General features: G+C 35.3%; 1 protein-coding gene across 1 annotated transcript in view; it reads left to right on the top strand.

Annotated features, from left to right (window-relative positions):
- BMPR2 (bone morphogenetic protein receptor type 2) overlaps nucleotides 1–15347 on the top strand; it is a 201911-nt gene that overhangs the window by 149177 nt on the left and 37387 nt on the right. The window contains exons 4-7 of the mRNA XM_043577513.1: nucleotides 8219–8329; nucleotides 9344–9435; nucleotides 11292–11522; nucleotides 12256–12370. Of these exons, the coding sequence (XP_043433448.1) occupies nucleotides 8219–8329; nucleotides 9344–9435; nucleotides 11292–11522; nucleotides 12256–12370 (549 nt within the window). The remainder of the gene's footprint in view (nucleotides 1–8218; nucleotides 8330–9343; nucleotides 9436–11291; nucleotides 11523–12255; nucleotides 12371–15347) is intronic.

Here is a 15347-nt window from a genome sequence, read left to right on the forward strand (position 1 = left end):
AATTGAAAGACTTATCCTTAGGATATAAGGGGGAGGGGTGTTTTTTCCTACCACTAAGAAAAACACTATCAACTAATTGTAAAATGCTGTCAATTGCTTGATGCATCCCACCTTAAGAGATTTTTAGATGAGATCAGTGTCAAAATTGATTAAATATGGTGCTTGCCATCTGCACACATGTGAACTTATTATCCTGGTAGATTATCCACTCAACATCAACTCCCCAGTGTTTCTGCCAACAGGCCATTTGAGGAAATCATAGGAGTTCTGTTGTTTGAAAACTCTACATTGGATGGCAAAAATGTTGATATTGCTAAGGTATAGTGTTGGGTAATTGAAGATTCTATGTACTTTCTACTTTTGTGTATAGTAGGAAGTTTTTATAATGAAAAGATTAAGAATAAACAAGAAATATGAACAAGAAAGCAACTGCATTGGGGTGACTGGCTGGTTTGTTTGGTAGAACATGGAGCTCTTGATCTTGGGGTTGTGAATTCAAACCCCATGCTGGGTGTAGAGCTTACTTTAAAAAAGCAAGCAAGCAAGCAAGCACCTGCCTTAACATTTTTAGATTGGATATCAGTGGTTGGTAACAAAATTCCAGAGATGATAGTGGAAAGCTCTCTTTTAAGACATGCTGTATTTTTCTTCTCAATTATGTTTTGGGATGCCTGGGTGGCTCAGTTGGTTGAGCATCCAACTTCGGCTCAGGTCATGATTGCATGGTTTGTGGGTTCGAGCCCTGCATTGGGCTTTGTGCTAACAGCTCAGAGCCTGGAGACTGCTTCAGGTTCTGTGTCTCCCTCTCTCTCTGCCCCTCTCCTGCTCGTGCTCTGTCTCTGTTTGTCTCTTAAAAATAAATAAACATTAAAAAGAATTTTAAAAAATTGTTTTAATGTTTATTTTTGAGAGAGAGGCACACACATACAGAGTGAGAACTGGGGAGAGGCAGAGAGAGAAAAACAGAATCTGAAGCAGGCTCCAGGCTCCAAACTGTCAGCACAGAGCCTGATGTGGGGCTCAAACTCATGAGCTGTGAGATCATGACCTGAGCTGAAATCGGATACTTAACCAACTGAGCCACCCAGGCAACCCCCCCCCCCAATTATGTTTTTAATGGCACATAAGAAAGAATGTGTGTTGAGTCATTATATTGCCTACCGAAAACTAACGTAATGTTAGAAGTAAATTATATCTAAATTAAAAAAAAAGTGTATGGAAAACAGAATATAGATGTTAGATTCAAAAAGAGACTCAGAAAAATCAGACTCTGTGAAAAGGTATTAGGGATACCTAAGCCAGTTTGTTTTTATTGTCTTTTTAAAGTTCACATAAACTGATTTTTTTTTATAAACTGATTTTGAAAAATCTATGACTCACCTGCCCTTCCTCTCCAGAAAAAGAAAAAAAAAGAAAAAGAAAAATCTATGACTAGATAATCTTAAGGAGTCATTTCAATAAATAAAAAATATATATTCAAGGTTATAAGTCATAGTTTGAGTTATAGTTTAAGCAGCATAATTTTTAGTAGAGTATTCTTTTCACTAAATAAAAAAAAAGTATGTAAGTACCATATGGTTAACATTTGTAGTGTGTTCAGGATATTGCTCTTCTTCATAGGTTGTGAAATGCTTCTGTTGCTTAAATCAGTGACAAAAACAGTTTTTTTAATGGGAATATTTCTGGAAACCTTACTATTTATATTATTATTACATAATTGTATCCTTTTTCCAGAAATTTTTGTAATGCTAAAATTACTATCTAGTAACAAGAAAAATAGACTAGGAAAATTATTCCTATTTTGTAATAAAAGTTTGATAGAATTAAAATATACATCACTTTAGCAGTATACAGTGTTTTCATAATGTAGTTAAAAATAAGAATATCTAAGGGTACCTGCCTGGATGGCTCAGTTGGTTAAGCATCCAAATTCAGCCTAGGTCATGATTTCACAGTTCATGATTTCGAGCCATGTGTCCAGCTCTGTGCTGACAGTGTGGAGCCTGGAGTCTGCTTGGGATTCTGTGTCTCCCTCTCTCTGCCCCTCCCGCCGCTCTCACTCTGTCTCTCTCTCTCTCTCTCACTCTAAAAAAAAAATAAATAAACATTTTTTAAAAAGTATAAAAACAAGAATATCTAACCTAGAAGGCCAAATCTTAATGTTCTATCTTTAATAATGTTCACTTGTGTTAAACAGTCTATACTTTTTTAATATACAATGTTATTTTAGAATAGAGAATGTATGCTTTGTTACATTTTAAATTTCAGTTTGTAATGTCACATAAACTAAAGAACATTAAGTTTTAAATTCTTAAAATTTTAAAGTGTCAACATATTTCAGAAATTAAAAATAGACTTTTTAGGGGTGTTTGGGTGACTCACCTAGTTAAGTGAGTGACTTGATTTTCGCTCAGGTCATGATCTCACATTGTGTGATTGAGCCCTGCCTGGGGTTCTGGGCTCTGAACTGAGCATGGAGACTGCTTAGGATATTCTCTCACCCATTCTTTCTCTCTCTCCCTCCCTCTCTGCCCTTCCCCTGCTCTCATGCAGCCTCTCAAAATAAATAAATAAACTTAAAAATTTTTTAAAGACTTTAAAAATAAAACTAGATTTCTCATGACTTCTTATTCCTGATTGAATTTAAAATACACTTTTCATATAAGTAGTGTACTTCAATTCTTTGGGGAATTACAACATTGGCTGTTCATTTGCAGAGATGGTTTTTCCATAATGTCACATTACTATTATAATTTTCAATATTTTATTATTATTTTCTTATATATATATTATTTCTTATATAGACTTAGAGAATCTTTTTTATTAACTCATGTATTTGAATTACACAAGAAAATTAAAACCCATTTTAAAATGCAGCCTTTCTAATTTGAAAATACCAAAACTTTGTTTCATAATAGACTTGTGAATTTTTTTGATCCAGGTAAAGAACAGCCTCACTATATGAAAAATATAAGTGTATTTTGTCTGTCACATTGGTGGTAAAATTTGGGGCAGGTTTTTTTTTTTTTTTTTTAATGTTAACTGAATGAAATTGGATTTAATTGTGTATAACTGTTTTTTTGTTTGTTTGTTTGTTTTTAGATAATAAATCCTAGTGATTTCCTAAGCTTCCACCTTAGGAAGCTAGAAAAAGAGCAAATTAAATCCCAAATAAGCAGAATAAAAGATCAGAAACAATTAAATTGAGAACAAAAAGTTCATAGAGAAAAAAATCAACCATACCCAAAACTGGTTTTTTTGAAAAGAACAAAAAGATTGATAAATATCTAACCAAGCTACTAAGAAAAAAAGAGAAATAAGTTGCTAATAATCAAGAATGAAAGAAAGGTCATCACTGCAAATCACATGAGTATTAGAAGGATAATAAAAGAATATTATGAACAACTCTTTGCCCACAAGGTTGGTAACTAATGCCTTGAACATACACATCTACCAAAATTCAGAGAGAAATATAGGCATTATCTATTAAAGAAACTCAACCAATAATCAATAACCTTCTAAAACAGAAAGCACTCGGCTCAGGTGGTTTCACTGTTGAATTCTAGCAAACATTTAAAGAAGAAATGATACCTAAGTGCCTGGTGGCTCAGTGAGTTCAGCGTTCGGACTCTTGATTTCTGCTCAGGTCCTGATCTCAGTTTGTGAGTTCGAGCCCCACATCGGGCTCTGTGCTAACAGTGTAGAGCCTGCTTGGGATTCTCTCTTCCCCTCTCTCTGCCCCTCCCCTGCTCATGCTTGTGCTCTCTCCCTCTCAAAAATAAATAAATAAAAATTTAAAAAAATAATAAAGAAGAAATGATACCAATTCTCTAAATCACTTTCAGAAAATAGAAGCAGAGGGAACACTTCCTAACTCATTCTGTGAAGCCAGCATTACCCTCATACCAAGACAATGAAAAGACCAGCCATACTAGGATAGAATATTGGCAAAACACATATCAAAGATTTGTGTCCTAAAATATGCAAAGATTTGTGTCCTAAAATATGTCCTATAACAATAGGAAAACAGGGTGCCTGCGTGGCTTAGTCCTTAAGCATTTGACTTCGTCTCAGGTCATCATCTCAAGGTTTGTGAGTTCGAGTTCCACATCTGATGAGCTCATGCCCTCTTTTGGGTGAGCTTGAGCCCTGCTCTGGGTGAGCACAAGCTCCATTCTGGGTGAATGTGAACCTCGCTTTTCTCTCTCTCTCTCTCTCTCTCTCTCTTTCTCTGTCTCCCCCTCTCTCCCTCTCTTTCTCTTTCCCTTTCCCTCTCTCTCCTTCTCTCTCTTCTTCTCTCTCTCTCCATCTCCATCTGTCTCCATCTCCATCTCTCTCTCTCCCTCCCTCCATTTCCCTCTCTCTGCCCTTGGTGGGATTCTCTGTCTCTCCCTCTCTCTCTTTGCCCCTTGCTCACTAGCACTCTCTTTCTCTCTCTGTCTCTGTCTCTGTCTCTGTCTCTGTCTCTCTCTCAAAAATAGTGTCACATCCTTTCCACCTTCATTGTAAAAGACAGTATTACAGGAGAAAAACAAATAGAAGTTTAACATATATACTTCCTGCATACATGAGAGATTCCTAGGAAAATTGAGTAAATCTCTGAAGTAGCCCAAGTAACCAGGGTAAATACTGTCTCCAGCTAAGCCAAAAGAAAATGGGGAAGGGGGAGTGGGTTAAGGAAAGACCAGTAACGGATTGTTACTAGGAAAAGCACAATAAACAAGTGTATGGTTGTTATGTAGATTTAAGTCCTTGTCTTCTCTATTGATAAAAGTTTCAAGAGTTTTCGGGGCGCCTGGGTGGCTCAGTCGGTTAAGCGGCCGACTTCTGCTCAGGTCATGATCTCGCGGTACGTGAGTTCGAGCCCCGCGTCGGGCTCTGTGCTGACAGCTCAGAGCCTAGAGCCTGTTTCATATTCTGTGTCTCCCTCTCTCTGACCCTCCCCCATTCATGCTCTGTCTCTCTCTGTCTCAAAAATTAATAAACGTTAAAAAAAAATTTTTTTTTTAAGTTTCAAGAGTTTTAGTCATTTTCGTCTTCCTAGTACCGAGAGGGAGACACCTTACAAATGGAGATTTTCCTTACAAATGTAAGTGCCTTTTATAAAAGGGTAACTTCTACTTGGTTTTCAGAGCTGCTTCTGTGTCTGGTGTTCCTTTTTTCTCTTAATTTTATTTTCAGTGTTTATTTATTTTTAAGAGAGAGAGCACAAGCAAGGAAGGGGCAGAGAGAGAGGGAGAGCACAGAGCCCTACACGGGGCTCAATCTCACGAACCGGGAGATCATGACCTGAGCTGAAGTCAGATGCTTAACCGACTGAGCCACCCAGTTGCCTCTGTGTCTGGTGTTTCTTAAAAATAACCAGCTCAAGATAGTCCTTATGCCAAAGAGGCATATTATGAGGTATTATATTCTGCCACCCTCACAGCCACAATAAAACAGAATAGACTGTGTGGCTTAAACAACAGAAATCTATTTTCTCACAGTCCTAGTGGCCAGAAGTCCAAGATTAGGGTGCCAGCCTGGTTGGATTGTGTTAAGAACTCTCTGGCTTGTGGATAGCTACCTTCTCACCGTTTCCTCACATGGCAGAGAGAGAAAGTCCTCTGACATCTCTTCTTATAAGGGCACTAGTCCTATCATGAAGGCCCCACTCCCGGGGCTCATCTAAACCTAATCCCAAAGGTCCCATCTCCAAAACCCATCACATTGTGTGTTAAGTCTTCACCATATGAATTTTAAGAGAACACAGTTCAGTCTGTAATACATTTTGTTTATTCATTCATCGGTTTATTAACATTCATGTTGTTTCCACTTTGGGCTATTATGATTAGTGTGCCATGAGCATTCCTGTAGAAGTTTTTGTTTGAACACTTGTTTTCAGTTCTTTTGGGTATATGCCTATGAGGGGAATTGCTAGGTCTTATGGTAATTCTATGTCTAACTTTTTGAAGAACTTCCAGAATGTTTTCTACTGCAGCTACACTATTTACATTCCCACCAGCAATGTACAAGAGTTCTAATTTCTCCATATTCTTGCCAACACTTTTTATTTTCTGTTTTTTTTTAAATTATGGCCATCCTAGTATATGAGAAGTGATATCTGATTGTAAAATGAGTTTTTATATGTAGCTTTCTCCCTATAATTTATTCTATAGAAGAAGGTACAATTATCATTATGTTAAATGATAAGTATGTAAATATACTGCAGATTAAAAAAATTTTTTAATGTTTATTTATTTTTGGGAGAGAGACAGAGTGTGAGCAGGGGAGATGCAGAAAGAGAAGGGGAGACACAGAATCCAAAGCAGGCTCCAGGCTCTGAGCTTTTAGCACAGAGCCCAACGCGGGGCTCAAACCCAGGAACCACGAGATCATGACCTGAGCCGAAGTCAAGGCTTAACCGACTGAGCCACCCAGGCGCCCCAAATATACTGCAGATTAAATGATTGTTACATATATTGATGAGTGCTGAGAAATACATAGAATTTTTGAATCATTATATTGTGTACACCTCAAACTAATATTAACACTATATGTTATACTTGAATAAACAAATAAATAAAAATTAAAAATAATAAAGTGACTCTGGGTTTACGTACAAGCCTGGAGTTTGACTTGCTAAATGAGTAAGTATTATAGTGCACCAGAAGATTCTTCTATAGAGATATTGTTTTGACATTGTAATATTCAGTTGTGTTTAATTTGACACAAATACATTCCTTTAGAACAGGAATGCACATTGGAGGAACTCTTTGTTATAGAAGCTTCTGACTTTTTCAGAGGCTTCTAGTTTGATACAACACATAATTATAATATCCAAAGTGAGAAAGATTTAAAATAACATATGCTTGAATTTGAATGTAAAGAATTATTATTATTTTTTAATGTTTATTTATTTTTGAGAGACAGAGAGAAACAGAGCATGAGCAGGGCAGGGGCAGAGAGAGGCGGGGGGAGACACAGAATCTGAAGCAGGTTTCAGTCTCTGAGCTGTCAGCACAGAGCCCGACACAGGGCTGGAACTCATGACCCATGAGATCATGACCCAAGCCAAAGTCAGATGCCCAACCGACTGAGCCACCCAGGCGCCCCTTGAATGTAAAGAATTATTAAATAATGATGCTATCAGTCATCAAGCCTACCCTCTGGTCATTATTACCAAACAGTGAATACCTTCAATTAAAAAAAATATATGAACAGCTATTTCATAGGGTAACTCATTCCATTTTAGACAGCTCTGTTTATCAGCCATAAATTCTTGTGCATACTGAGTTAAAAACTGCTGTCCTTGAACACACACTGATTGGATCTTATGTTCTCGCTAGCTGTTAAGTCCTTTTTTCCACATAAAGACAATTATTATATCTTCTCTAGTGTTTTTCTTGTTCCACACCAGACACTTCAGTTCTTTCTACCCATCACAATTTAGAGTTCTTCACTATTCTCTTCTGAATGTGCTCCGGTTTGTGGAAATCCATCCTAAAGTGTGTTTCATCTGGTCCACAGAATGGAACTAACACATAGTATAGTTTACATGCTTGTAATGGCCCTGTAGTTTAGATATGTGTGTTCCCTATCTGCAGGTGAATAACCTTTGGCTCAGACAGGTGAAGAAATTTTCCCAAGGTCATGCAATAAGTGGAAGAACTGAGTTTTAAGTCCACTTCAGATTTTATTGCCTGTAAAGCCATGTTCTTTTCATTAATAATCATAATATCAATATTGATAAACTACCATTTATTGCATAAATAATATATACTCAACATGGTACTAAGTACTTAGACTCCCATCTAAGCCTCACAGAAGACTTTTGAGGTAGAGAGTACTGACTTTATAAATGAGAAAATTAAAGATCAGAAAAGGCAAATAATTTGCCAAATTCCACTAAGAGTGGCATAGTCAGGATTTAGAACCAAATGTGATTCCAAAGACTGTTCTCTTAATATTGTATTATTCTGCCTATGCTGTTCCATGATGTAGTTGATATTCATTAATTAGCACAGCCAACAGGTGTTTCAGTGTTGTAAATCTATAAGATCATTTGTATGATTAAAAACACATAATTTGTGACCATCACAAATTTATTATTTTTCTTTAATTTCCTTTGATGCAAAAACATTGCTGATTGACTATATATTGATATAGCCTTTCTGTCAGTTCTTAACAAAATGATAAAATAAGAAATAACTGTGTTTTAAAATTTGTCTTCTTTTAGGTCCACCTCATTCATTTAACCGAGATGAGACAATAATCATTGCTTTGGCATCAGTCTCTGTATTAGCTGTTTTGATAGTTGCCTTATGCTTTGGATACAGGATGCTGACAGGTAAAAGTATCTCCTTTTGTTCTTTTGTATCAAATATACCATTTAGTCAGAATCAGTTTTTTTCCTTTTTAAAGTTTCTATGCTAAAAAAAACTCTGTGCTACAGTAGGTCCCATCCTCTCTTCGCAAACTTTTTTTCTTAGTTTTTATGAAAAGTTACAAGCATATACAAAATATCTATCACCCAACTTCAATGATTATTACATCTATATATCATCCATAGCCCCACTCACCACACCCTTCATGGTACTGGGTATTTTGAAGTAAATTGCATATGTCATTTATCTGTAAAAACTTTAGTATTATCTCTGAAATATAAGGACTTAAAATATATGTAACCACAATACTATTTTCACACCAATAAATAAATAAATCAATAAATCTTCAGTATCATCAACTGTCCAGTCAGTTCTTTTTTTTTTTAAATATTTATTTTAATGTTTATTTATTTTTGAGAAAGAGAGAGAGACAGAGAACAAGGAGGGGAGGGGCAGAGAGAGAAGGAGACACAGAATCTGAAGCAGACTCCAGGCTCTGAGCTGTCAACACAGAGCCTGACGTGGGGCTTGAACTCACAAGCTGTGAGATCATGACCTGAGCTGAATGAAATTGACGCCCAACTGACTGAGCCACTCAAGCACCCCAGTTGTCCAGTCAGTGCTAATAAATTTTAGGTTTAATGAGCTTTTTAGAAAATCAGTACCCATTCATTCATTTGAATCACTTTTTTTAAGTTATTAAAACCTTCTTTAATGTTTTCTGCAATATTTCTTCAAATTTTAAATTAGGTCTGTTACTGGAACTATCTCCCAAAATTCAGCTTTAATGTTATTATTCATCATTCATCTTCACTTATAGATAATTCTTAGTTTAGGAAATAATTTTATTCTTGGTGACATTGGGCATAAATCTTGCTGCCTGCCTTCTGTAGTTCTTCTTTTTTAGCAATTATAAGAAAAAGTGTAATAAAGATTTTAAGAGAACCGTACATTACTTCTTTTTCCTATTGTTATAGGAGACCGTAAACAAGGTCTTCACAGTATGAACATGATGGAGGCAGCAGCATCAGAACCCTCTCTTGACCTAGATAATCTGAAACTGTTGGAGGTAAGATTGCTTTTAGAACATATGGACTGTTCTTTCTGCTCTCATAGTATATCTGAGACAGATATATATACAGATATACTTCATTCACTCACTGCATCATTCATCCATTTATTCCTTGAGCATTTATTAACTATCAGTTTGGTACCAAGGCCTATTTAAGGCACTGCGAATATAGGTAAAAACTACAGAGAGCCGCCTTGAGACTTGTATTCTAGTGGGAAAGAGTCTACAAAGAGGTGAAACAAATAAATGTATATTACTTCTAGTAGTAGTAAGTGCTATAGAGAAAAATAAAACAGATAAAAAGAAAAAGATGGAAAGCGATTTAGTAAAGAAAGTATATTTAGAAAGGAGATGGAAAGTGTATTTAGAAAGGAGATGATCTTTGAGTATAGACTGCAATAGTGTACAGGAATAAAGACATGTGAAATTCTGAGAAGAATGTGCCATTCAAGCAACCCATGGTATATGCCAAATAGATATTCCTTGTCTGTGCATATATTGCATATTTTTATAGGTACATACAACTGTTATATGGTAATATCTCAGAACCTATGTTATAGTCTTACCATGATGAATGTTTTTATGATTATTATTAGAATAAATAAACTATGATCCCCATACTAGAGACTGTTAAATAATAGATATGGTAGATTTAGTTATATAAAACATTTTAGGAACCTTCTGTTTGGGAGAAAAATACAATAAACAAAGTTAAAATATTCAAAAAAGCATTTCAACACATAAAGTAGAATTGTTAAAGAGCTAGTATAAATCAATATAGAAGCAACAATCCATAAAAAATGGACCAAAAAGATGAAGTGTCAATTCATAAAAGATTTAAAGGTAGCTTTTGAATGCATAATAAGATGTTCAATTTACTAAATTGGAAAAAAAAATACTAGTTAAAACCACAGGATTTTATTCTGGACTGAGTAAAATACTCCCAAACATTGCTGATTTAACTATATATTGATACAGCCTTTCTAAAAGGCAGTCTGTTTATTAAGTAATTAACCTAGAAATAGTTAAATATGACAAAAATATTAAATAAATGATGGTAAATCCTTAACCTGTTTCAGTAAAGTAAAATCCCCAGAAGCCAAAAATGAAGAGAATGGGTTGCATTTTGCTGATTTTATTTTTTTATTGTGTCCTGTATATTGTGAATGTTATATTGAGGAGACCTTGTGTTCTGGTAGGTTTTTCTAAAGTGTGTTTATTTCCATTATTTGTTTTAGTAGGCAGTTAACTTGGTTGGACGTACTGTGAACTCCTTGTCTCTTAGATGGAAGCTCAAATCTCACTGCAATTGTTTTATCTTTAGCTGGAATTGGTCTCAAGTATTCATTTCATTTCCCCCTCTCTCACTCTTCTTTGTGGGATTCTCCTCTCCCTTTCCAGCATTTTTGGTTGCCCTAAATTCTGTCCTCTGGCTCCTAGGGCCAGGAAGACTATAGATTTTCTATCGCAGTTCTAACTGCACTGTGCAGTGTTCGTGTCAGCCTGCTTTCAGGCTAAAAGCTATCAAAATGAGTAGTTCACCCTATGGCATTCCTTTCTTTTAAGTGTTGACTCCCCTCAGAATCTACTTCCTTTTGTTCATTCTCTAGCACTTTTAGATTTCTTTTTAAAATTTTGTTCAGAGTTCATAGTTGTTATCTATGGGAGGGCTGGGTCTGATAGGAGTTTCCTAAGCCATATGAGATGTAGAATTTATTAGTTTCTTGACAGTGGAGTAATTTAAACTATAAGCAATAGAGAACTGTGGTATACATTTGGATTTACACTTTTCTAGAAAATTGTTCAGTTGTGATATGAATTAATACCTTGCTTTCTTCAAAACAAATTTACAGCTGATTGGCCGGGGTCGATATGGAGCAGTATATAAAGGTTCCTTAGATGAACGTCCAGTTGCTGTAAAAGTGTTTTCCTTTGCAAACCGTCAGAATTTTATCAATGAGAAGAACATTTACAGAGTGCCTTTAATGGAACATGACAACATTGCTCGCTTTATAGTTGGAGATGAGAGAGTTACTGCAGATGGACGCATGGAATATTTGCTTGTGATGGAGTATTATCCCAATGTAAGTTCTTTATAAAAATTAAACTGACATTTATATTAGCTGTCAATCAGAATTTTAGGAGGACTACTGTTAATGTAGAACATTGGTGTTTGCAAACTGGTTAATAATGGTTTGCTGTGAGATAAGGATCTCACATCAGAATGTGAATCAACCAAGTCACTAGCTAACTTTTTAGTTCATCTGTCTGTCTGTCTGTCTCTCCCTCTCAGCAAAACTTTCTTGATGAAGGAAACAGTGTTTTGACTGACGTTCATTCTTGTGCAAGCTCCTTATCCCTGACTGGTAAATACTTTGTGGATGAGCACCTTGAATAGCACTGACACATACATATTTATGAAAGCTTTCTGTTTCATACTTGCAAAACATAACAATTTAATTTGTATTTGTACTGGTAAGAGATACAGTATAAAGAAAGAATGTAAAAGAGTATGTTTTCTATCTTAATTTCAGAAACAAAAGAAACATTTAATATGAAATACTCACTTATACTTTTTAACATTGGAGAAAAAAATTAATAATTTTAAATTATCCTTTCCATCATCTTCTCCCCTCTCAACTCACAGAAAAATGTCTTACTGTTTTGAGATTTTGAAATGTCATAGTTCATTAAATCTCCATGGAATCCTAACCTACTTAAATACTTTGTCAGGCTACTGCTAATTTACCTCCTTATGTACAAGTAAATTAATTCCACTTTTTTTTTTTGTATTTGTGTATTTCTTCTTTTATATAGGGATCTCTCTGCAAGTATTTGAGTCTCCATACAAGTGATTGGGTCAGTTCTTGCCGTCTGGCTCATTCTGTGACTAGAGGTCTGGCTTATCTTCATACAGAATTGCCACGAGGAGGTAAGACAATGAGTAGAAGATGAATGACACTCATGTGGGGCAAAATTCACAAAGGGAAATTGTATTCATATCTTCAAACTAAGAGTATATTTTATATAATAGCAGATTTATTATTAGCCAGTTGTTTGAAGTATCTGGCTTGAGGAAATATATTTGAAATATAACAGGAAGAATAAGAAAAAGAACTTCGAGACCCTAGAGAGGTCATGGATCCTATTGAGATTTTGATTAAAGCTCTGAACACCTCTGTAAAGATACATGTATGGCAAACTTTTAAAAATGTTCTTTTGATTCTAGGGGTTCTCAGACCCGTTAAAGTCCATCAATGAACTTGGGTTGAGAAGCTCTTAGCTAGGCTGTAGTACATTTCCTTGCATTTATTTGCTTATTTAAATGAAATACAGTGCATTACCAATTCTTTAGTTTTAACATCATATGGATTTTTATTCTATATTTGACTGGTCTTTAGTATAAAACCTACACATATCTTTTTATAACTTAGTGTTTCTCTTAGCTAGGATTAGGTTTGGTCAAATCTGTCAGGGGGAAAAAATCACAGGCTTCAATAAGAATAAATTTTTTTTCTTTCTTATGTAAGAATTTAGAGAGAGTCTAAAATTGGTTTGGTGTAGCCTAAGCCTCCAGTAATAGTTCTCCTCCATTATTCTTTTTTTTTTTTTCCATTATTCTTTACATATGGCTTGCATTTTCAAGGTCACCTCATTGTCCATCATGCTATATTCTACTCAGTAAGGGAAAGGAAGGGAAGGTAGAAGGAATTGCCCCCTTCTGCCTCCAGAAGCCCTACTCTCATACGTATATTTTATTTTATAGAACTTAGTTCACACTTAACTACCACACTTAAATACAGTTGTTGGTGTTATTATTGTTGTTGTTTTTAAGCTGGCTGTGTTGGCTGTGTTGCTATATCAAATAATATTGGATTCTGTTACTGAGTAGAAGGAGGATAATGCATGCTGGGGAGTTGATCTTCGCCAGTGTTTCAGAACTGTGGTTTGTGTTCTTTGTCATAACTACAGTTTTCTTCAGCATCTGTGCACATTTTTGGTAGTTGTTCAAGACATCTTTTTAATACATTTACTTTCTCACTTTGTTTCAAAACATACATCACAGGCACATCTAAATTAGCTTTGTTGCAAAAATCAGTCTTAGTGCTTTCTCAAGCTCTCATCCCTTATGGATTTTCTTGTCATACTACAGCCCAGAATATTGTTTTTTCAGTTTCTTTGACCCCTGTAGATAAGAGAATCTTTAATATATCAGTTTCTTAGATCTTTGTTCTATTGTATAATAGTGTGGGTCATCTTTTCTAGCTGCTGCTTCATATATAAAAAATTTCTCCTGAATAATTTATCACTTCATTTATCTTGACATCTTGCTTTTCCTGAGTACAGAATTGACCAATGTTATCGCCTATGTCAGCAGTTTGATGCACTTATTCTGGTGCTTTAGGACACTAACCATTTGGACTATGCTTCCTTACTCTTAAGTATTACTATAATTCACTTAAAAAGCTGGCTTAGCGCAGAACTTAAAATACCATCCTCATCACCCTTTTCAAGACTTGCATGACTTAGCAAGGTTTCAAAAAAATGAAAAGAATGATTGCCATCAAATAAGAGTTTATTTAGATGTAGATGTTACTTTCAAATATTAGCTAATATCACTTAAACTAGTTAACCCCCCCCTTTTTTTTAGTTAACCTTTTTTTTTTAAACTGAGTATATACATAGTATTGCAAAAAATAAATAAATACAATAGCTATTTTGGGGGTTTTGTGGGTTTTTTTTTAGTATAGTAGCTATTTGAATTTATGCTTTTACCTAATATTTTAAAGGTATTGGAAATATACAGTATTATTTCAAAATATTTAAAGTGTTATTTCACTTTTTGTCAGAGAACACTATTTTTCATAGTATCTTCATTTTTTTAAATTTCTTTTTCAACGTTTATTTATTTTTGAGAGACAGAGAGAGAGAGAGAGAGAGAGAGAGAGAGAGAACACGAGCAGAGGAAGGGCAGAGAGAGAGAAGGAGACACAGAATCCAAAGCAGGCTCCAGTCTCTGAGCTTTCAGCACAGAACCCGACACAGGGCTCAAACTCACAAACTGTGAGATCATGACCTGGGCTGAAGTCGGACACTTAACTGACTGAGCCACCCAGGCACACTCCCTACCCCACCCCCTACCCCCAGTATCTTCAAATGTAACTTTGCTGTTTGGCATAGAAATTTTATGGTAAGAAATAATACTATTATTATTTTATTTAGCTGTTTTTAGCTTCAGAATAAGGAGGAATTGAGCCTGCTTATTTATTTGTAACTGTCCTCCTTATGAATTTTTCCTGATAATGTCAGTGAAACTTATTACCATACTCCCTCCTCCCCCCGAATCTAACAAAGAAAGAACATATTATAGATCACTCAAATCTAACAGAAAATTACTATTAACTATGTACATCCTTCTAAGTCCTTTGCTGTGTGTATGTATGTGTCCACAGAGACTATTTTTTGTTCAGGTTTTATTTTTTAACACAATTAAAATAATAGTATGCCCTGCTTTTCTTTGAAATATTTGCCTAGTACAGTGCTGCTGTCCAGGGCAAAATTATTGTATGTTCTCCTTTCTCTGCACTCCCTACCCCCAAATGAAAAGGATTAAAAGGAATACCGAGGAGAACTTTAAGGGGAAAAGTCTCTCAATAGGCAGTCTATAGTTCTACCCTTTACATTGGTAATGAAACCTATCTTGTTTCCTTTCTTCTCTTCCTTTCCCTTGTTTTCTTCTTTAACCCCTTCCTTCTTTGCTCCCCACCCCTCTTCTTTCATTATTTCATGTCTTTTTTTTTTCTTATATAGTAGCAGAAGGTACTACCCTATTTTCTTCTCTGGCTGTATCATTGACTCATTGCCCATTCTCCCCATTATTTTTGCCTAATTTCCTTAAGGGTGAGATC

Source organism: Prionailurus bengalensis, chromosome C1, assembly GCF_016509475.1.
Source record: "Prionailurus bengalensis isolate Pbe53 chromosome C1, Fcat_Pben_1.1_paternal_pri, whole genome shotgun sequence".
Taxonomy (NCBI): domain Eukaryota; kingdom Metazoa; phylum Chordata; class Mammalia; order Carnivora; family Felidae; genus Prionailurus; species Prionailurus bengalensis.